Genomic DNA, 24081 nt, shown 5'->3' with positions numbered 1-24081 from the left:
CTCACAATCAGGGTCGAATGCCTTTAATAGGTATTGAGCACCTGGATTTTCCTTATCAGAGCACTTACTAGGCTGTTGTGTAATTATCATCTCTCTCCACCCAGAGGGCAAGCATCATCTCAGTCTTGTTATTTTTTCCATCTCCAGTACCTGGCCCAGTATATGCTCAATAAACATTTATTGAATAAATTGTCCAGAAAATGAATTGTTGAGCAATAGTCCCATGAAAAGAAACACCCCAAGAGTATTTAAATTCAAAATAGTCCGGACAATCTCTCTCAGGTATTGGCATAGTATCTTCCTCCAGGGAAGGAGGCAAAATTACAAATTACAAAATTACAAAGTAGCTGAGTTTCTCTTTATAGGAAAATCCCTTCTTTAAGTTTATATATATATATATATATATATATATATATATATATATATATATATATATAAAACTTATAAAGAAGGGATATATATATATATATATCTCACTGTGAAATATAGCATACGTATATAAAATAGGAAAGAAATACATTACAGTTTAATATGTCACTTAGGACTCAGGTCACGAAATAGAACATTTCTAGGACCTCCATACCCCTCTACATTCCCAACTCACCTCCTGCAACACCTGCCAGTCACCATGCCTTCCATTTCTTCTCCAAGTAACCAAGGTCATTATTGTCCTAACTGTTATGGGAATATTTTTCACTTGTTCAACCATCTATGTTCAAATCCCTAAACTATATGGTTTGATTTAATTCCTTTAAATAGTGAGTTTCCTTGGTTCCTCAAGATTAAGTTATGGTTTATATTTTTCAAGAATATTTCATGTCTAGTGAGCAAAAAAAGGAATGCATATGTAGCACTGGATAACAAGAAAATATCTTTCCTTATATCACACAGATAAAATAAAGTTTTACAAACACTGGCCATTTTCATATTAGGAAAAGAACAAGAGAATAAAAATAATTCACAGCGACATGTTTATTTAAGCCCTAGCTAAGCTTTCATTTACAGACAAATATTTTGGGGGAAAAAGATCACAAGACAATATTTCAAGTGTCATACCATCCACATAAAAATTAAACTTGCAGAATTTACAAATTAATATTCTGAGCAGACAGATAAATTATACATCCTTTTGCAAAATCCAATCTACAATATTTAAAAATTCATAGTTACAACATAAGACATTCTTTCTTTACAATCTACCTATTTACATAGCTTTCCTCACTGAAGGTGATATAGTTCTCATCATAGCTACCCAGGTTTGCAAACACAGTACATTTAAAATATATTTAGCAGCATATAAAAAATTAGATAAAAAGGGAAAGAAATACTACTATTAAATAAAAATGAAATTAAAGGGTGATAATAGAAACAACTCCATAGGAAAATAGATCAAAATATATTTCTGTTAGGACATCAAAAATGTTTCCCATCACAGAATGTATGCACAGCACTAATAAAACAATTTAACAGCATTTTAGTCCTGAGCACAGAATATAGCACAGCTGCAAAACTTTGGTCAATACAAGTAAATGTCGACATCTAACACAATCTGTTTAACATTCTTTGTTAGCAGATTAAAGTTAATTCCATTTTATGAAAAATCACCATCAATAATATTCTCATACCTTTTTTCCATTACATTAAAAGAGCTTTTAAATTTGGGAACCCTCTGTAGACTGATATAAATACCAGACAAACCAATGTTTGATTAACATTCTCAATATGTTTTAAATATGTAAATCATCTGAACAGACTATATGAATGAGTTAACAGTGGGTTGCTTTGTATTCCAAGTGTATTTTCTGACTGTCACAAAAGCAGACATGTTGTACTTCAAATAATTTGAAGATGTTCTTTATAGCTAGGCATAAAAATCCAGCCACGATATAAGTGCAAATCAAGCAGCATATCAATTATAGGTTATATATGCATTGGTAGATATTAAAATTAAGCACACAGGATAGTACACAATTTTATTAGAATACCATTTATATTCAGCAGTTGGATTCAGATATATTTTCCAGTTAATCCCATTCACAAGTTTTTGCCTAATAAATGCAGGACAACATTTTCCATAAAGAACATAGAGTATAATCACAGTATTCAGTTTATTACTATCTTCATTCATGTTTAATTACTGGCAATATCTTCCACCGGATCTCCTGTGTCAAAGAGCTGACCATCTTGCAAATTTCGAGTCTTCCAAATTCTCACAGTTCGATCACTACACAATAATAAATTAAAAATGAACATGTGAAAAGAGGTGGAAAGATAAAGAAATAGTTCATAGAATTACTTATCATGGAAACATTTTCTGAAAAGATCTCTAATAGATGTAAGTAAAAATATACATTGTCCCATAGGTATATCAAACAGGTACCCATAATAATGAAATTAAAAATAGTTCATATTATCAAGGGCTTACTGTATGCCAGGTATTGTTACTATGTTTCCCTCACATACATTAATGCATTTAATTCTCTTTACATATCATAAGATATAGATAATGCTATTCTCCCCTATTTATTGATGAGCAAATTGAGGTCCAAAGAAGTTAATTAATTTGCCCAAGATCGGGCTTCCCTGGTGGTCCAGTGGTTGACTCTGCCTTTCCACTGCAGGGAGCGTGGGTTCGATCCCTGGTCGGGGAAGTTCCGCATGTCTCAAGGTGCAGCCAAAAAAAAAGAAAAATTTGCCCAAGATCACAAAGTAAGTGATAGTGCCAATATTTGAAACCAGGCAGTCTGGCTCCATCTCTTAAAGACTTTACTGATATGACATGGTCAGAGGTCTTCAGGCATAAGAGCCCAGAGTAAGATCACAGTGAGGGGGCCAGGGCAGGAATTCCAGGGAGTTGGTGAATCTGTTGATATTCAGGAAGAATTATGTTCAGGTTAAATCAACATAAGCCCACAGAAAAAGCAGGAGGCTACTAAGAAGTAGTCTAACATTCTGCCTATCATAGAACATAGACAATTCAAAGCTTTTCTGAGAAAACTTATTTTTATTCACTTGACATGTGGGCTTTGGGGACTAGTCATTAGACAATCACATTTCTTACCATGTCTCTCATGGCTCTAAAAAGTGAGTGTTGCTTTTCTCCCACTTCCTAACAAACCCAAAGCCAAAAGAACGAGTTGCCATAGAACTGTATAGTTAAAAAGTATTTCAAAGATTATGCAGTCCATTTCGAGGATAAAGAAAGTTTAGTGACTTGTTCAATGTAACATAGTAGAGTACAGAGCTGAGCCTAGAATCCAGGCTTTCTAATTTTTAATCAACAATCTCCTCATCCCGAAGAGTTCTTACCACAAGGTAAAAAAAATCATATTTTTTTCTTTTCCTTTTCTTTTTTTTTTTGTATCTACATGAGATGATGGATGCTAACTAATCTTACTGTGATAATCATTTCATTATATATTTAAGTCAAATCATTATGCTGTATATCTTAAACTTACACAGTGCTGTATGTCAATTATATATCAATAAAACTGGGGGGAAATAATAATCTCTCCCCATCCCACACAGCACATGTAACTGAAAACAGAAGGGGATATGTTCACTCATCCACCCATTTATCCATTCCATTTATTTATACAACCATCCATTCAACAAATGTTTATTGGGAACTTGCAGTGTTCTAGGCATTATTCTAGGTGCTTGGGATCAATTAAAAATAAACAAATAAATAAAAAATACAACCTTATGCCTTTGTAGATCATATATTCTAGCAAAAGGAGACAGACAATAAAACTTAATAAATAATTAAATTATAAAGTTTATTAGAAAGTAATAAATGTTATAGAGAAATTAAAGAGTATGGCAAAGGGGATCAGGATCAGGAGTGGTAGTTGATAGGAGAGATCACAATTTTAAATAAAATGGCAAGGTTATTCTTATTGAGAAAGAAAGACATTAGAAGATCAGGATCTCTGAAGGCACTTTGGGCAAATGTCCTAAGGTTGGAGTGAGCCTGATATGTTCAAGAACCAGCAAAGATGTTATTGGTGTTGTAAGAGAAGGAGTACGCCAGAGGGTACTAGAAGGTAAGGTGAGAGATAAATGCTTAAAGGGTCAGATCAAGTAATGGCCTCTACTTTAGATAAAATGGATGACCAATGCAAGGTTTTGAGCAGAGAAGGAACAAGATCTGACTTGTATTTTTAAAAAATTACTCTGGTGTCTGTGTTGAGAATAGACTACATATGGGCAACGGACCTTGTTTAGGAGGCTACTGTAGTAATCCAAGAGCTGATGGTGACTAGGGTCAGTGAGGCAGCAAAAGGCATGGTGAGAAGTGGTCAGATTCTAGATATAATTTAAAGGTAGAACACCAACAGAGTTTGCTGATGAATTGGATACGGAGTGTGAAAGAAAGGGAGGAATGAAGGTTTCTAAACTAAGCGACAGAGAAGACAGACAAGCCATAAACTGAGATGGAGAAGGCTTTAGGATGAGCAGGTTTCTTAGGAAGGTCAGGAGTTTTTGGACATATGAAGTCTAAGATGAACAAACTTACACTACTAGTCATGACAGAGTAACTTGTGCCAGGTTAGCGCTCCTGTTGTAAACAAAGTGAAAACTTGACAGAATATATGGAACAACTATTTTCAGAAACTGGGCAATGGGTAGTTCAGGCCTGTAATCCCTGAGAAAAGGGAAACAGAGAAGGTGAGCTCTGTGATGGCCCTGGTTCTCAGTCTGGCAGCACTTTCTAGACTACAGCAACGTGGGGAAACCAAGCAGAAAAATCACAGAATCAGAGTTGAAGAGATAGTAATAAAAATCTGGGAAGTGTGAAATAGTTGGAATTTGTAGAACCAGATAGAGAAGAGGAGAGAGCTATGCAAAAAGAACTATGGAGCTATAGGAAAAGAATTCCATCAATCTACATAGGGGTCCCCTAATGCCTTTGACTGAAGGCTAAGCTGCACATGAGTAGAGTCAGACTTATAAGGCCAGACCAAAAAACTACTAGTGAGTATAAGTCAAACAAATCCCAGAGTTCACAAAGGGCTGTGAGATGTTCAGGGAACATTCAAGACATTCAGTAGAAATCCAAGAAGAGTTAAAAACAAGTCTCAAAAATATGAGCTGAACCACAAGTAACTTATGTGCCTGACACACAAAGCCCAATACTCTTTAAAGGAATACAACAAAATCCAGATACTCAAAACACAATACTATAATTAATGTTCAACATTCAATAAAATGTTACTTGACATAAAAGCAGAAAAAATAAGACCCATAATCATAAGAAAAATCAATCAGTGACAACAGATCCAGACATCAGATATGATAGAATTACTTATACAAGGACTTTGAATTATAAAGTCCCACCTATAAAATAGAGATTATAATAATACTCACCTTCTAGAGTTCTTATGAAAACTAAATGAGTTAAAGCCTGAAAACACTTCGAACAATGCCTGGTAGGTACTAAGCCCTATACAAACATTTGTTAGATAACAAATAAGGAGCACCAATTTGAAAATAGGCCTTCTGATTTTATTGACTATTTTCCTGATTTTATGTTACATGGTAAATACATCTGCATCTGATGCTCCATGGGTAAACTGAGAAAAATTTCAATTCTTCAAAAATAAAACTGTATCAGTGATACATAATACTTTTATAGTCTTATCTTGTGTGTCCCACAGCTTTGAGGGATATTAATTTATTTCCCATAAATTGTGAGGACAAAACAAATTTCCAAGGGAACAAATAAAAGTGATGACTCTTAAGAAAGTAATGCATCTTGGAAATAGCATCAATGAAGCACCAAAGGTAAGCACCTTAGAAAAACACAAAAGAAATTGGCTTTGATGTACTTTAGAGATGAGAGAAAGTAAATCTAAATGAGAAGAGGGATTCAATGGAAACAGCACAAATAATAAGAGACACCAGAGAAATATAGCAGAGGTTTCAAAATAAAATCAGGGTAATCGTGCATTTAGGACAGACGAATCAAGCATTCGGTCAAATTAAGTAACATAATTGGTACACAAATGACATAGGGAGATTTTCAAGATAGATATTCATGAGAAATTACATTTTATTTGAATGAGATGAACACCTCACATTACAGTTAGTATATATGCTTTCCTTTTCAAAGTACTTATATACATGCTATGTCATTTTTATGGTCACATCTCTACACCTCCTTCAAACATCTTCTTAAATGTCACTTTCTCAGTAAGGCCTTCACTGACCACTCTATTGTGTAACCCCTGCCCCCCAGTGATGCTCTCATCCCCCTTCCCTGCTTTATTTTTCTCCATAGCACCTCTCACCATGTAACATATTTTACTTATTTATTTTCTTTACTCCTCCTTAGAATGAAACTACGGTTTGTATCTATTTTGTTCACTTCTCTATTCCCAAGGGTCTGGAACAGTGCCTGGCACATAGGAGATTCATCTTGAATAAGCAAATGAGCAAATAAATTAATCAATCCAGCCATCTTAAGAGGGAAGTAGATATTATTACTATGTACTTAAACTTTAAAGGAGGTGGAAGATGCACAAAGTTTTTTTTTTTTTTTAATGAATTGGTCTAAATGTGAAGAATGACAGGTTTGTTGCCTTTCTGGAAAAACCTTTTAGAAACTAGTCACTTATGAATGATTTTTTAAAAATTAAAATCGCCAGGGGAAGATCTGGCAGCAGACTTCTTAGTCTAATCAGAGAGCCGATATAGGAGTAACACTATTACCATGTAACCAGGGGAGCCCAAACTCAGTGCCCACAGTGTATCTCAGAAAATATAAATAAGACATCACAAATAGACATTAGAATAACTGTAATAAAAGGATTCATATGTTCTACATTTCCAGATACTTACAACTTACAGGGTTTATTAAATCTGAATACAAGTAAACAATATAGAGAAAGATCACATAGGAGAAACTTACTCAGCTGCAGTAAAAATGTGGGTGGAATTAACACATATGGCATTGATAGGACTCTCATGACCTTTCATCTCTCCAACTGGCACAAAGGTATCTATGTTCCAGAGTTTCAGAATGCCCCCTCTGCAGCCACTGAGCAAAACTGGGTGGCCTGGCATCACTCCAAGGGCACAGACCCAATCCTTATGTGCATTTGGAACTTGCTGAGAAAAAAAAGAAAAATCAGCAGTTTAAGGGGAGTAGTCCAAACTGACATTTTCATACCAAAATAAGTTACAAAAGTTTTTATTGACAAAATTCAATATTTGGAACACTGAACTGGCCTGGAAACCATAAAAAACATTTTCTGTGAAGTCACTCTTCATGATTTAAAGAAATAAATCTGTAATTTGCTCCTAAATTTGCCTCACTAGTTATCATCAGTGTTATCAGTATTAAAGGCCTAGAATGTTAAAAAAAACAAATCTATAGAATCTAAAAAACCTGGAAAATATACAGGATTTTTCAAACATCACTTTCTCTTCAAAGGAGTAACTATCTTACCTTTCTCCAAAATGTATTTCATGCAACTAGTTTGAAAACTACAACCTGGTGTGTAGACTATAAGGACTGTCTCATAAAATTACTGCCTTAAATTTTGGAAGAGAACATAGAGGCCTAAATGTTTTTGTTGAAGGCTGGAGCTAACCTATATATTTCACAATGAGTAAACAATAATTATAAGCTCAGACTATACACCATATTTTATGCATAAATATATTTATATACATAACATAAAAGTCACATCCAAGAATGTATATCTATAAAAGAAAAGCTTTTGAGTGCAATATATGCATCTGTTGCCAGGTTTTTTCTATTAACATTCATGCTACTTGTTCATTTTGTTTTCATCTGGTTTTAAGCAGGAAAGTAGGAGTAATTGCAATACATACACATGCATACATTTATAAGGAAAAGCCTGAAATTGAGTACAATTTTATCTGTTAACTAATTTCTTCCTCTGGGAATTAGGAAAAGCCACCAATGTTTGATTGTATTGACAGAACACTTCAATCCAACTATCATTCTATAGGAAATGAGAGCACCACCACTGTTGAATGTATGAAAATGAGATGAGGAATCATTTAGACTGCTTTGACCTTAGTGAAACTTGGTACTCTTTGGAATATGTGTACATAAAACAAAAAAACAAAAACAAAATGAGAAACTGACTGCTTTACTCCAAGACTGATTTCATTTAGTAAACACAAGCATGGGCAATCCCAGATCTTCCAACTCTTATCTATTCCTCTTTTATTTAGGAGATATCATTAAATGTTGAATGTTGCCCTTTTCATAATTAGTAACTCTGGTGGCTGATGATGAAACACTTTTTAAGAGGAAGCCCTGTTTGATACCAACCCTAAACTATGAAAATCTAAATAGAGGCTCTTCGCGTTCTTATATAGAATACTGATGACTTTGAAATACCCACTCCATCCCATGAAAAGGTTTTGCATTACCTGTAGAAGGTCTTTTTGAGCTAAATCCCATTTCTTGATTCCATTATCTCTGGAACCACTAAATAGGTTATCCCCTTGTATGGTTAATGCTTCAATGCCATCATAATGAGGGGGCTCAAAATTGTGGGTGGGACTCACAGCTCCAAGAGCCCCTTCAGTTACATCAAACATCTAAATAAAAGCAGAAAGGAAGCAGTCATCCTATTTAACTTACAAATAAGCACCTATATGTGTTCATTCATAGAAACACACACACATATATTAACCAGATATGATTTGTTTTATTTTACTAAGTTAACTAAAATAACCTGCTATGAATGACTCAGGATGAACCTGAGCCTTATCTTCACACTACTTTTGTTTACATGTCACATGTTTACAAGACTGTAAGCTCTTAAGAAAGGCAACCAGTTTTCTCATGTGTGAGTGTACAAATGATACGTTAAATAATAAAAATGCTACATATCAATCCAGTTGAAATTCAAATAAATGATATGATTGTTATTTAAACACTATTAGGTAGCTCTGCAATCTTGGTGGTCATCTCAAATTCTCCAAAGCTGCTATTCAAAACCTTTCACTCCCCTCGGTTGCTCTCATCTCTCTTAACTGTTGAACTTGTGATTTCCTAAAAAGGTTAGTATGACCAAAAATAAACTTTCTGGACCATCCTCCCAGTTACAAAAGTTTCCTTTTATTCTCAAACATTCTCTTACCCTTCCCTTCTTTTCAGATGCTAAAGTGTACCTACTTTTTCCCAAGGTTCACATCTTTGATCTGATTCACCAATTGCTACCACTTCACTCTTCACCCTTTCCCTCTCCACTGAGCCCATTTCCTGAGCATATAAACATGCTCAAGTCTACCAAATATAAAATCCTCTCACCTTAACCATTCTATTGTCAAGTCACTAACCGATTTCTCATCTCTTAATCAAAGTTTCTAAAAAAGAGTACTTATACTCTTCCTATCTCTCTTTATTACTGTTTCCTCTTTTTATTCCCGTTGGTTCTTATAGGATTCCCCAAGGCTGAGTCATATCAACCCCTCTCCTTTGGCCGTGTCAACTACTCTAACTCCTTAACCATCTGCTTCTGTTTGAACAGCTCTGAAACATACATGTCTAGTCATAACTTATCTTGAGCTCTGGACTTGCCTTTCAAATGGCCTACTGGACTACATGAGAAGGTCCTCTATTAGCATCTCAAATTTAACATCTCCAGAATCAAACTATGCTTCTCTCCTCATCTTATCTGCTACTTGCATAAAATATGAAGACCATAACATGTTCAGCATTAAAGGTGGTGATGATGAGACTTAAGCATTAGTTGGATGACTGAGCCAAAAAAATTTTTTAAATCCCTCCCAACCTATCTTCTATGAAAAGTGAGAATACATATTTAAATAATAAGACAACACAACCAGGAACCGAGTGAGGAAAAGATCAGGAAGAAAAAGCAAAGGTTAGAAATGAGAAAAAAGAAAACTGATTAAGAGAAAAAGGTCCCAGGTGCATCTCAATACTTCAAATCTATCATTTAATAGGAGAATGTAATTAAACAACTTTATTATACACACTTTGATATAATGATCCTTGGAGCCAGTGATGATTAAATCTTGTCCACTAGAAATCTGATCTACAGTAAGACACATAACAGGGCCTAGGTGTCCCGTTAACTTTCCTGTGGACTGAAACCTTTAAAAAGAAAGAAAAATAATTATGTTTGAAAATATTTCTTAGCATGCTGAGCCTAAGCCTCAGCAAAAATAATCAACAGTCTTTGCTAAAACTGTTCTTTTTGATTTAACTCCACCTCTATGCAACTCTGTTCAAATTAAGAGTAAAAATAATGGCCAAACTAATCAATTCTCTGATCGAAGTGTGAGGAGTCCTAAATAAGTTATTCCAAGGCAACTAATATCATTCAGGTAGTAAAAAAAAAAAATCAAAACTCCAAAAACTTGCTAAAGGCTAATTTTAACTCTAACCTAAGTCCAGGTAAACCTTAATCTGTTAAATGTCTCAACATGTTATAGACATATGATTGATGTTATTAGGGCCAATTTGAAATTTGATTAAAACAACTATGTCACTGATATAACTAGAAAATAACAATATGAAGAAAGTAAGATTATTTTACTACACTAACATATATTCTCACATATACACATACACATATATGTACACCCATCATATATACACATATACACATACATGTATGCACACATATGTGTATATACATGTATGTCAGAAAATAGGTAGTCCATTTCATCAGTTATTACAAAGACATGAAAATGACCAGGAATATATCTGACTGGTAGAAAAAACATGTGATGCCCATTGTCAGGGGGTGACAATGAACCTTTGTTTCATAGTCCTACCTCAAATCAAGCTGCTGGAATACAGAGATGTATTTGTCTTCTAGAATATTATTATTTCTTGTAACTCTTTTCTTAGTTACTTTGTTAAGATGAATCTGTATTTAATCATGTTGCTGAAATCAAGCAACTTGAAAAAGGATCTAACTTTTCAGCAGAAAAGAAAGTAAAGATTTTCAAAAGCTGATATCTTTTCTGCCTCATGTCATGGCTTTGAGTATCTTCCTTCATGGTACTACAACTACAAATCAAGTTTAATATCTTCAAGAATAAACCCAGTCCTCATCTCATTCCTAATTTTCTTAAACAAGCACTGTTTTCAATTTTCTACTTTTTATTTCTAAAACAGTACTCAGGACTGTGTTTCTTCTTTCTCTTTCTCTCTCATTTATTTATCTATAAATTATGCTTATAATACTTTCTCAGTCATGCGTTAAAATGTTACAAGTTATAACCAGTTTTCCTCAGAATTTCTAAAATAAATTTCCCTTTGTTTTACTACTGACAAAGACCTTCTAGATGGGATTATTACCTGAATTACCTATATTACCTGAATTACAAACTTTACTCAAAATCTTGTAATTGCCGGGCTTCCCTGGTGGCGCAGTGGTTGAGAATCTGCCTGCCAGTGCAGGGGACACGGGTTCGAGCCCTGGTCTGGGAAGATCCCACATGCCGCGGAGCAACTAAGCCCGTGAGCCACAACTACCAAGCCTGCGCGTCTGGATCCTGTGCTCCGCAACGGGAAAGGCCCACGCACCGCAGTGAAGAGTGGCCCCCGCTCGCTGCAACTAGAGAAAGCCCTCGCACAGAAACGAAGACCCAATGCAGCCATAAATAAATAAATAAATAAATAAATAAATAAATTTATATTAAAAAAAAGGCAATTACAAGATTTTTTTTTAAAATAAATTTATTTACTTTTGGCTGCGTTGGGTCTTCGTTTCTGTGCAAGGGCTTTCTCTAGTTGCGGCGAGTGGGGGCCACTCTTCACCGCGGTGTGTAGGCCTCTCCTGTTGCAGAGCACAGGATCCAGATGCGCAGGCTCGGTAGTTGTGGCTCACGGGCTTAGTTGCTCCACGGCATGTGGGATCTTCCCAGACCAGGGCTCGAACCCGTGTCCCCTGCACTGGCAGGCAGATTCTCAACCACTACGCCACCAGGGAAGCCCTTCTAATTGCCTTTTAATGGCCTTTATCCTCCATTACAAGATGAGTTCTAAGAAGATGGACACCAAATTTGTCTTGCTCAGTCTTTATCCCCAGTACCTACCACAAGTGTTGGTATAGTGCCTGCCATAATTGATATTGAATAAACATGTTAACTAATAAATAAATATTCCCTTGCTGCCAAAATTTTAAGAACTAGAAAAGAAGCTAAAATAAACACTCAAATGAAGGATAAAAGCTCATACTTCACGGCAAATAAAAAAATCAAGTCAAAGATGTAATGCCTTACATTTCAATTTATCAGTTTTCTCTTTGTATTCACTTCATCTTCTTAATACTTCATCATATATATGTGTATATATATATATAATTCTATGTTTATAAATCTCCCGTGAAGATTTACACTTAAAGTTATATGGTTTGTAAACTGAACATTTTGAGATAATGATGCATAAGTGATGTTACAAAAAATAATTCTTTCAAAGATTTCTGTTTACCAGAAATCTTGTTCTCTTCCTGGTAAACAACACAACTTATAGACAAATATTAAGAAAGGCTATTTTCCTTCATATAATTTTTTCCCAGCAATGGAGATTAAAAGAAAGGAAAATTGTGAGTTTGCTAACGAGGACATAGACATTCAGAGGTGCTGAATCAAACAGAAAAGTCTAGGTTTTTATATTAACTTCTGGGGTTACACAAATTAGATTTCACGCACACTAATGTTATTAATGTGTGAAAACTGCATTTGCCATATACAGGAACTACATTTTCTTTAAAATTCTACCTTTTAAGATCCCACATTCTGACAGCATTTCCAGAAGCTGCATAGAGGAAGGTGCCAGTTGGGTTCAGTGCAATTTGATTGATTTGGTTTTCCCCAGAAGGAATAGCAACTGTCCGGCTGGTGGTGGCAGAACAAGCATCTCCAAGAGTAACTTGACCTGAAGACCTTAACAGAGACAAAGTAAAGCAAAATAAGTCACATTTCTGGACAAGAGTTAGTCTTAGAATTCCTTAAATTCCTAGGAAACTGGCTGTAGACAACAGGAAGATCTGTGTTCTTTGGTGACTGTATGCACTGTGCCTAGCACAGCACCTCATACACACTAATAAATAAACATTTTGATAGTTAAATGAATAAATGAATGAAGAAAACAAGATGACATGGCTTAAAACTCTTAATTGGGCCCTGTTAGGGATGACTTAAATATGAGTCAGAAAAGATTAGATGACAAAGACAAAAAAACTCAACAAATGATACAGTGTCACAAAATTAGTTCATTTTCCTGCAGCTTCCAGAAGTTCCCTGAGGAACAAGCCTACCAGTATTCCTTTCATATATAAGATTTGCCCTTATGAATTAAAGACATTAAGGACTTTTTGTTTTCAGTTTTTGTTTATTTTAACCCAATCATATAAGGATTATTTACTATATGTGAAAGACTTAAATATGATTTATTTCTATTTCCTCAGCTAAATTCTAAATGGTAAGTATATTTTAAAATTCTGAAACATTTTATTAGCAAAATTCTAAAACACCAAGTTATAATCAATCTTTTCAAATTTGATTTTAATGAGTCAACTGGATTGGTAAATTTCTAACATAAGATACAGTGGTTTTTTCCTACAAAATTTTCCACAAGAGACCTGTATTCAGTACAGTAAATAATTAGTAATTCTCAAAATATAAAATAGCACTTAAATGTTAATAATCCTCACTCTACAAATTAGTAAAAATTAACCATTCCTATGCTCCCTTCTCTTATTTAAACCAACAGAGTTCACCTTAATTTTAATTATGTAAAACAGTTCATCAATCTTACAGCAAAAAGAATCACTATTTGCTCTATATTTTAAAGACACACATATATGATAACAGACGTAGAAAACAAATTCATCCTCCAATTATCCAACATAACCTACAGTTATGAAATATAGGCTAGCACCAAAGCAGTGTAAGTCTTAAGAAAACTCTTCAATTAATTAGCATGTATTATTCAATACATGCTAATTAAATTTTACAAGTACTTCTTAACAGTCTATAATGGTGATTTCAGCCATTTTCCAAGGAGTGGTACTCATCTGAAGCAAGTAATGTAAATCATTTAACTACATCAATTAATGAATACTATGAAAATTTAATTCCTTAGTTATTTGGGAGGGAGGAAATATGAAATGTGTATTTAGTCACAGATCAAATATGACTTTTCCTTTCCTGTTTAATATTGAGCTATTGTATTTTATTTTCTCAATAGTTTTTTTTTCACCTTATTTTATCTGTGTTCTTATTATAAACACTTTCATATTCTTTGCAAGTGGATAGGTATAAATAAACAAAAATGCATAAATAGGCCTATCTTTTCTTACATTTTGTAAACAAGAACTATTTGCCCTTTATGCTGTTTGTCTTTAAGTTACTTACGTTAGCGTTCGAATGCACTTTGCTGAATCTCTGATATCCCACACCTTAATATAAGATGTTGACACAGTGAAGACCAAACTTGTATAATTACAGTATTTTACAGATACTACATTGTTGGGATGACCTCCCAGTGACATTATTTCCTGCCCAGTCACCAGATTCCATACTTTACAAGTACGATCTAAAAACAAACAAATAAAAAAGAGGAAATACTGTCAATATGAGCTAAATTAGATTCTCTTAACAATAACAATTTCTCTTCTATGAGGAAAAAAATGAGATAAGAAAACAGTAATTATTTAATTAACTTGCAGCAGGCATCCTAACTCTATCCTTGACACTTTGCAGCAGGTTCAAAGGCAAAGTAGGTATAAAGGATTCGATGAAAGCCAGGATATCTGGTGTATGCATTATGTGGTATTAAAAAATAATTATACAAAATTTTGAAATAGACATATTAAGAGAATCTTGTTTCAAATTGCTCCTGAATTTAAAATGGCAATCCCAAATCAGCCTCTTTGAGACATTTTGCTTTGATCACTCTTTTACGTACTCACCACACTCCACACGTGGGAATACACACACCTTTCTTTTCCAGGGGTCACTGATTGATTTCATTTTTGACCCAAAAACATAATCATAAAACTATTCTATTTTTTTGACATGCTAAATATCTAATTATCCTGGACTAATAAATTTAATTTGAATCATTAGAAAATGCTTTTACAGAGCAAATTTTTTAAATTGGGGAATTACTTGCCATTATTCACAATTCACAAGTTCTAGCTAGACTTTCCCCTCACTTTGTAACATCCCTAAATGCTAAAAAGCTTTGACTAGCTTCCCAAATTCCTGTACATGCTTCCTTCTCACTTTTCTAACCTCACTGTCCACCACTGCCCCTACATATACTCTACTTTTCAATCCAACTGAATTCAGTTTCCAAACCCACTTCTACCTCCAAGTCTCTGCTTACACTGTTCTCTAATCTTGGTTGCCAATTCTTACCTGTCAAATCCAAACAATCCTGTAAGGTTCATCCTAAATGCCTCCTTATCAAAGCCTTCCGTGTTTTTCACAATTTAGCATAACCTCTCCCTTTTCTGAAACCCTGAAACTCTTTGTCTATAACTCTTCAAATCGTTTACAGTTAATTTCTATTTGCCTACAATTGCACCAAAGGGGTTAAGAGTGCAGGTTTGGAGATGAGTAGACCTAGGTTTCTAATCCTGGCTCTTTCACTTACTAGTTAAGTTTATCTGGGAAAATTATTTAATTTCTTGAATCTTCAGCTTCTTTATCTGTAAAATTAGGATGCAACATGTATTTCATTGGGGTTATTGTGAGAATTAAATGAGATAAAATTTGCATAGTCTCTGACATAGAGTAAGTGCTCAAGGAATGGTGGTTGCTACCCATCTTATTCTCTTTACCACACTGTACACTGTAATGGCCTTTTGTAGATTTTTATATAGCCTGCATTACTAAGCTCAGGGCTTTGCATGTATTAGGTGCTCAATTACCAAAAGGAGATGTATTCCCTCACCATTCTATTCACATAACATCAACACAAGTTTTACTATCTTCCCAACTATGCAATGATTTTATATTTTATATAATTCAGGAGTTGAATGAGATTATCTCTCAGGTTCTTATGTGTCTTAAGCAGTCTGACATTTTTAAAAACCTGTTAAAATGTAATCATTTAAAAAAAAATATGTTAAATATCCACATGGCACAACTACTAGCACCTTTTGATCCAGTGAAGAGAAGATCATCAGTAGAATCCACACAGAGCACAGCTTTTGTATGCCCTTCAGCTATGTGAATACACTGAAGTGGAGAAGCTCTGATTCCTTTCGAAGCTGGAAATGGGTTGATTATGCCCCTGAGGTGGGGGAAAAAAATAAGATTTACTTTAGTAGCTATATCATGAAACTACTTTTAATTTTTTTCTCTGGCTTTAAGAAGTCTTTCTAAATAATTAGTACTGTAATAAAATCCAGATTGCTCCCTTGTCTCTTTTTTAAGCAAAAGGACAGAGACAAAGTGTGAAATTATAATAGTAGTGATGGAGTGCATCAACTAATTTGGCATCAACTAGCAGGTGCATTCTGCAAAGAGCAAAGTCATGATAAACTGGATTTTCTTATTAACAATTTCATCTCTTCAAAATTTAATGAAGTAATATTGGGAGCTGTTCAAATATAGTGAATTATGAAAAATGAGAAAGCATAAATGATGGATAACTGGAAGATGTGACTATCAGCCTGGAATGCGACTCTATGTCAAAAAAGACATTCTAGGGCTTCCCTGGTGGCGCAGTGGTTAAGAATCTGCCTGCCAATGCAGGGGACACGGGTTCGAGTCCTGGTCTGGGAAGATCCCACACACCGCGGAGCAACTAAGCCCGTGAGCTACAGCTACTGAGCCTGCGCGTCTGGAGCCTGTGCTCCGCAACGGGAGAGGCCGCGACACTGACAGGCCCGCGCACCGCGATGAAGAGTGGCCCCCGCTCTCCGCAACTGGAGAAAACCCTCACACAGAAATGAAGACCCAACACAGCCAAAAATAAATATAATAAATAAATAAATTTTTAAAAAAAAGAACACCTTTAAAAAAAAAAAAAGACATTCTAAAGAAAGTATAATACATACCACCTAAAATACTAAGGAAGCAAATTTCAAACAAATTTGAATAAATACAAGAATGATTGCATAGCCAGAAATTCTAAAGGGAGAATGGCTCAAAAATAACAAAAACTTTTAAAACTCTCACCATCTCAAAGAAGATTTTTAAAAAAGAGTAAGATTTTAAAAGAATAGTGATGCTCTTTAGGGAGACTTCTCATAATTTTAATATTTCTGGAATTCCTGCTTTATGCCACTGGACTATGAACTGTGAAAATATAAAATTTATCAAAACACTGTCCCTATCCCAAAGGAGGTTAAGACAGGATCTGAACTGAAATAATTGTATTGGGAAGACTAAAAATGAGAGTGAATTAAGAAATGATAAATATATAAGTTGGATGTATCTTTGCTCAGAGCAGGAAGAAAAATTATGTTGAAATATGTCCATTATATAAGACAGATGGCATAATGTTAGGACAGATTCAGGAATAAAACAAAGCTGTCTGTTTCCATCTTCCTGATGAATGAGAACAACCTTTAAGATGCAAGGGACAGAAATAATTAAGAAGAAATGTAAGCCCAAGATACATTAGATCTGACAATGAAGACTTATTCAGTGAGTTCAAGTATGTCTGTTTTTACATCATTAGATCACAGGGTTGTGAAAGTATATACCATTGCAGAGACAAAAATCATTGTTGGTATACTAAGAGGATCAATAAAGGGGATAAAACATGTAGACCCAATTTTCCAGAAAGGAGAAAAAAAAGTGGATTTCAGAAATTACAGATGAGTAAAACTTCTTGTTGAGTCTCACAGAGGAAAATATTAAACAAATAATTACAAACACTTAAATGCTCATCAGTAAGAGATAACATCTCACAGGGGAAGTTCCTTGTAGAATTAATAGGCAGGAGATTAGGGGAATGTCATATTCACAATATATGTTGATTCCAATAAGGTCCATACAAAAAGCTTTTCAAATGATATCCCTATGGACATGTTGGGTAAGTATGAAACTGTTGTAGTAAGGTAGTTCCATCAGTGGCTGAAGAGTCACCCCTAAAGAGTCAATGTTCCTCTCAGTCTGGAAAAAAGGTCTTCAATATCTAGTCAGTCTTTCCCCAGAACTCAAGACAGATATGGCATGTTTATTTAATTGATATTTTAAAGAGCTGTATTGTCTAGAAAAATTACCCAAAAAAATCCATTTAAGTATGTACTTAGCACTAAAATATTCATTGGATAAAATTTAAACATAAAATTTATGTTGAAGATAGAACAGAATGCTCCAAGTAGGAAAGGGGCTTAATTAGATTTTAAAAGCTAAAGAAATTTGTTTATTGAATACAAGATCAATGGATCAACAATTTATGATTCCTCTACCAACACTTTCAATGACTTGTGCAATAGAAGTAAGTATTTCAGGAGAAAGAAAGCAATAGAGCTACTATATTCTGCCAAGGCCACATCTGGAATGAGGCTGAGTTCCAGATGCCACATTTTAAAAACAGCTTTGAAAAATCAGAGATTTTCCAAAACAGTGGAAGCAGAAAGAAGGATCTGCAGACAATATCACATTAGGAACAGATGAATCTAAAACTATTGAGCTGATAAGAGAACCTTCATTGGAGAGAGCATACAAAAGCACAGTTAAATAGCTGAATATTTAAAGAGCTGGCACATACACACAAAAAAGGTATACTGGATTAAATCTAGCATAGCTCAAGAGGGTTGATGACAGACCAATGAATAAAAATTTAAAGGAGGTAAATTAGGCTTAGGATTTAAAAAGAAAAACTTTATTTTTGGGATTTAGTTATAATGATTTCAAAAAGTGAAGGGAGTTCCCCATTACCAGAAATAAGACCAGGAATTGTTACCACATGGGTGTATAATTACAAAATAAAAAGTAATATTTGCATTCACACATCAATTTGAGATTCTTGAAATTAATGCTCAGTAACTTGTTAGATTACCAATCTAAGAACTTAACCAGATTAAAACTGAAATGGTAGCAAAACCTCCTCAAAAGCCTAAAACTGCCATTTTGAAATCCTATCAATATTATGTGGGGTTTATAGCTATGAACTGAAGCCATTAAATTATAACTATTGCTTCAAATGTTGAAAAGTTATGATCTAATGCATAGTCAATTGCTGCTCTTCTAAAACATTAAATATATATGTATGTATATTCTAACAAGCTGATTATAAAGAAAAGAATTAATGTTAATAACCTAAGAGCTGTTTTGATCTGCATTTAATGACACAAATCATCCTAAGAAAAAAGCTAAACAGTACCCTTGGTTATTTAGCACTATGTCTCCAAATGAGTTCCTTCCTTCAGATTACTATCTTTATCCTAAGAATCTATTAACGTTTCCTGATGATATAATGTGCAACACAATTCTGTCATGTCAAAGGTTGTAATATTACAAAAGTGAATATTTGCCTCCAGTAACTTATGTATGGCATAGCCCTAGAGACCAGGATGTCTCTTTTTCATTCTTATGTGTTTTATTCATTCAGACTTCTGAAGAAAAATAATTTCAACATTAAATATAGCATCATATTTATTAGATACTGAGATACTCTCAAATATTCAGAATGTTAGAGTTAATATTTCATAGAGATTACCTTATACAAAAGATAATAGAAAAAGTACAGAAATTGGAAACATAAATCCCTGGTATTTCTTTCTCTATTAAAATTAATCTATCCACATTCTGAAGTATATAAATCAACTTTAAAATAGTTTAAGTTAAGGTTAAATATTGCAAACTTATACAACAGATCTGATGTGAAGGGAAAAAATGCTTATTTCTGATCCATGCAAAACCAGTAAAGTCTTGTAATACTGTGAATAAGATTAATTTCCTCTCCCTTCCCCTGCCTACCTTCTGGAGGATCTACTGATGATCAGGAAAATGGCCATAAAACATGGGAAAGAAGTGCAAAGAGAGAGGAGACAAACTGATTAGTGGGAAGAGGAAATGAAAGGAAAAAAGAGAAATTAGGGGTCCAAAAAACCCATAAACATGAAAAAATGCAACATTGTTATTTGAAAAACAGCATCTACCAGTTAAAACTATTTATTATGCTTTTAAAATTCTTTTACTTTCTATATCTTTCTATATTTTAGGTACCATAGTGTCCTTTTTTTCCCTAGTATACCTTTTTTTAAAATCACAAAGCCTGCCATAAACTTTTTATTTAAAATCGATAAATCAACATGAAAAAATACCTTATTCACTTCCCATGCCTTGAGGTGGCAAAAACCATTGAGGAGCAAACCTTTACATTAATTTTCATAGAACTTAATTTCTTTAAAGAAAAGTTTTAGATTATAGACAGAATATAAATAGCACAAATTTTTATGCTATTATATAAAAAAGTTTACCACTACTTTGAAAGGTATGATCACAAAAATATATTAAAATTAATGTTTAAAAACATCAGTGTATTTATATGGTTTATAAGTTATGAATGCAACAAAAATGAGATTTGTTTAAAGTTTCTAGGAAGGCATTTTAGAACATCACTGAAATGCCAGAACGTAGGAAAGAAAGAAAGTACCTGTGTACCTCCGACAGAGAGGAATCACTTTCATCAGACCTACAGTGAAAGAGTTAGAATTATGAGGAAAAAGAATACAGATGTCAACAGGTAAAGACACTGAGATTGAACTGATTCAACAGTATGAATAACAGAAATACAGCAAACATTTCCTTTACAGTGCCCTGCTTTTCTATTTGCACTGAATATCAGCAAATTCAGTGACAGCTAAATTAGTTAAAATTTTGTGCTTATGTTTTCTACCAAGATTTGGGGGGAAAAACTTTCTATTACTGATCCACAGAACCCAGCTATCCTCACTTTCTAAAATGTAGGCCCTGAAAAGGAACAACATCAAGCAAGTGAAATACATCACTTCAAGACTCTATTTAATTTGACTAGTACTAGAAAAAGTTTTCGGTTTCAGTAGTCATTAATGAACTTTATTCCTCTTGATAATTACTTTAGATTTAGACTCTCATGTGGAAGTTTCACAAATACATTATATGTTTGCATGGAAAGCAAGTCATTCAAAATTTAATAACCTTTGATTTTAATTCATCTCAAAAACATGGAGTTCTTCTGATTAGGCAGTCCCTCAGTAATAGTTGGGAGGTTTTACTGGGATTTTAAAAACAGGTGAGCCACTCCTGTCAGCCTTAACCTGAAACCTCCAGGACTGACAATAAGTCTGGTTATCATGAAAATCTATTTAGCTTGTATTGTTATATAATATCCTTGGGAAGAATGAGGATAGAGTGAGTGCTGGCATATATGTAATCAGAAACAATGTGTGGGACCTACTTCTAGCTGGTGAAATATGCTAGACTCAAAAAGGAGACCAAAGAAAGTCATTAAAAAGGTAGGTGAGTTTTTTGAAAGTGTAGTCAGTTATTCTAAGTTTTAGTTTATAGAGACTACAACAGAGTCAAATGATTGGTAGATAGCTCATAAACTATTTCAGTAAAAAATATGGAACTATAATTAGATTGTCAAGATTATCAAAAGACCAACAGAAAAATATTATGACTGTGAATGCAAGGGAGACAAAATTTAGTAATTCTTCATCATCGCTAGTGAAAATGGACTTCCTAAAGACATTCTTAATGTTCTTCTACTCTTTCTCAATTAAATGAGAGGTATGATTTAACAATGTTCAAGAGTCTTTTTTTAAATATATTTTTTTAAAATATTAAAAAAAAATACCTATCTAGATCATTTGAAAGGACATGTCATCTGATTAAACTATATTAAAATCTAATCAAAAATGTTATCCATAAATTAAGTAGATTAAAGAATCTTTCAAAATGATGGTGTGTCTCTCTAAGTCTATAGAGCCATTTGGCATGATCTAAACATGCCAGACAGATCTTAAACAATACCCTGTAAATTTCAGAAATCGTTGATATATACAGGGAGATTATAGCGTAGAAAACAAAGAACTGGTGTGGGATACTGAATATCAAGTACATATACTATCCAAAATGCTATCATTCAAAATCAAAGCAGACAAGTCAGAGTTAATAAACACCTTATGGCAACACTGTTAGTATGAAATTCTTGCAAGAGAGATTCTGGCTCAGTGTGGGAATATTTTTTCACTTCAAATTTAATGAAAATTATATTTTCCATACCCCTCCAACTTCTCTTCCCCAACAACCCACCCTGAGTTCTACCCCCTCCACCCATAAAGGTACTCTTTTATCCCAAGAATACAATTACTCAAGTTTTGTGGTGGATTTGTAGAACAACCAAATGATAACAACATGTTACACATATGGCAATGCTTTTGTAAGCTGTTATATCCACCGAAGGTAAAATAATTTGCCTCTTTTCAATGCAGGCTATCTGGATTAGAGGCTTTTATAGGCTCAATGAGCTGAAAAATCCCAAGAAATTTAACTTCAAGTGGTCTCAAAGATTTTTCAATCCCAATTTACTTGTAAAAGAAAAGATAAGACAAGTGCTTAGTATAGCAATGCAAATCTACAGCAGGGAATAATGTTCAGCAGGAAAATTAATTTCTCTAATTTTGTCTATATGGTTCATTTCCCATTGGAAAAACACATGAAATATGGCAAGAGTTCACAAGTCAGACTCCATCTCCCACACAGAGAGAAGGCTAAATGTTTTCTACAGACTGTATTGAAAGGTTCAGAATATTATAATGAATAATTGGGGCTCTTTTACATAATGACTTACTTATCCTGCTGAACTGATGTGTTTCCCTGAGAAACAGTAAGACGATTAAAAACATTCAGTTCATTACGGGGCCGGCTTGGTGGGGAAGAAGGAGGTGAAAGACTAGCCTCTGAGGTTCCAGAATCTGAGCTACAAGAAAAAAAGAACATTAAATAGGTGGCTTTAATTGGCTTTGATTTGTTAGAAATGTTGTAAGAAACAGGCTTTTTTAAAAAAGCTTTTCATTATAGAATTCCTTCCTTGCTTCCTTTCTTCCTCTGTTCCTTTTTATAAGATAAAATGCACTCTGAACAATTTAATTAAAAATTTTTTCCACTGAATCTTGTTACACTGGCCACAAGATGGCACTAAAGAAAAAGTTCTGTCTGCTAAAATCTAAAGTCAGTATAAATAAAGCAAGCCAAATTTAAAATTATACAATTTTAGAGTTGAGAGCAAGTTGTTCACCTTACAGATGAGGAAACAGACCCTGAGAGTTTAAGAGGAATTTGCCTATTCAATTGATTCATTCATTTATTTTTAAATTACTTATTTGCTCCATCCCCTACCTCCTGCTTATTCTTAAGACATTCCATTCAGTAGAAACAGGTAAATTACATCTTTAAATACAGGAAACAAGGATGATTAGAAGAGCAACTTCCATGACATTCACCTCAGCTAAACCAGTGGTCAAAGTAGAGAGTGTGCATGTTGGTACAAGGGAGGAGGATGGTATAGGATCATCCACTTGGGTACAGAAAATATATGAAAACTTCTTTCATAATTATTTTTATGTTAAAGAAATTGGCTTTATCAATACTTAAATATAGATTAGTATTGATACTCCTACTCAAGAGCATGTCAGAGATCTACCTGCCATATGCAGCTCCTTAGGTGACCTGAGGGAGATCTCAGTGTGCCACAGGGTAGAAAGGTGACAGTGGCTCTAACCCATTTTTAACTTTCTGTGTGTTGTGGTGTTGTAATATACAAATGCCCACGTAAGTGGACCATCAGATTATATTGTGTACTATTAAGCAAACTAACCCTCACAAAACACACAAATAGCTTTTAAAATATTTCAACAAAAAAAAACAATTAAAGATAATGCCAATTTAAACATAAAAGAACAGCAAGAAAATGGCACAAGTCACACATCTTCTAAAACTAGATTTTTGTTAACCACTTTAAAGAGGTGAAATCAAAGTCAGTTTTATCAGATGACAGTCAAAATTAATTTCAAAACTTTCTAGAAGACTATTTGAATTGTAGTTTTAATAAACCTCTCCTCAAATGTATATTAACTCCAAAATGATATGCACAAA

At 34.0% G+C, this 24081-nt stretch overlaps 1 protein-coding gene across 16 annotated transcripts in view; it reads right to left on the bottom strand.

Moving 5' to 3' along the window:
- Window positions 1-953: 953 nt before the first annotated feature.
- Window positions 954-24081, bottom strand: part of KIF21A (kinesin family member 21A) — a 175303-nt gene continuing 152175 nt past the window's right edge. For 4 of the 16 annotated variants that reach the window (XM_057556999.1, XM_057557002.1, XM_057557003.1 and 1 more), the window contains 10 exons: window positions 22778-22906; window positions 20597-20635; window positions 19918-19932; window positions 16137-16273; window positions 14386-14566; window positions 12748-12912; window positions 9991-10108; window positions 8413-8583; window positions 6914-7113; window positions 954-2224 (listed from right to left, as the gene is read on the bottom strand). In XM_057556999.1, the coding sequence (XP_057412982.1) occupies window positions 2131-2224; window positions 6914-7113; window positions 8413-8583; window positions 9991-10108; window positions 12748-12912; window positions 14386-14566; window positions 16137-16273; window positions 19918-19932; window positions 20597-20635; window positions 22778-22906 (1249 nt within the window). In that variant the 3' untranslated portion in view covers window positions 954-2130. The remainder of the gene's footprint in view (window positions 2225-6913; window positions 7114-8412; window positions 8584-9990; window positions 10109-12747; window positions 12913-14385; window positions 14567-16136; window positions 16274-19917; window positions 19933-20596; window positions 20636-22777; window positions 22907-24081) is intronic. The other 12 variants (XM_057557000.1, XM_057557004.1, XM_057557007.1 and 9 more) reach the window with 7 other exon arrangements.

This window comes from Balaenoptera acutorostrata, chromosome 11 (genome assembly GCF_949987535.1).
Source record: "Balaenoptera acutorostrata chromosome 11, mBalAcu1.1, whole genome shotgun sequence".
Classification (NCBI taxonomy): Eukaryota; Metazoa; Chordata; class Mammalia; order Artiodactyla; family Balaenopteridae; genus Balaenoptera; species Balaenoptera acutorostrata.
Note: the sequence above shows the minus strand (reverse complement) of the source record. Positions and strands in the feature narration are given on the sequence as shown.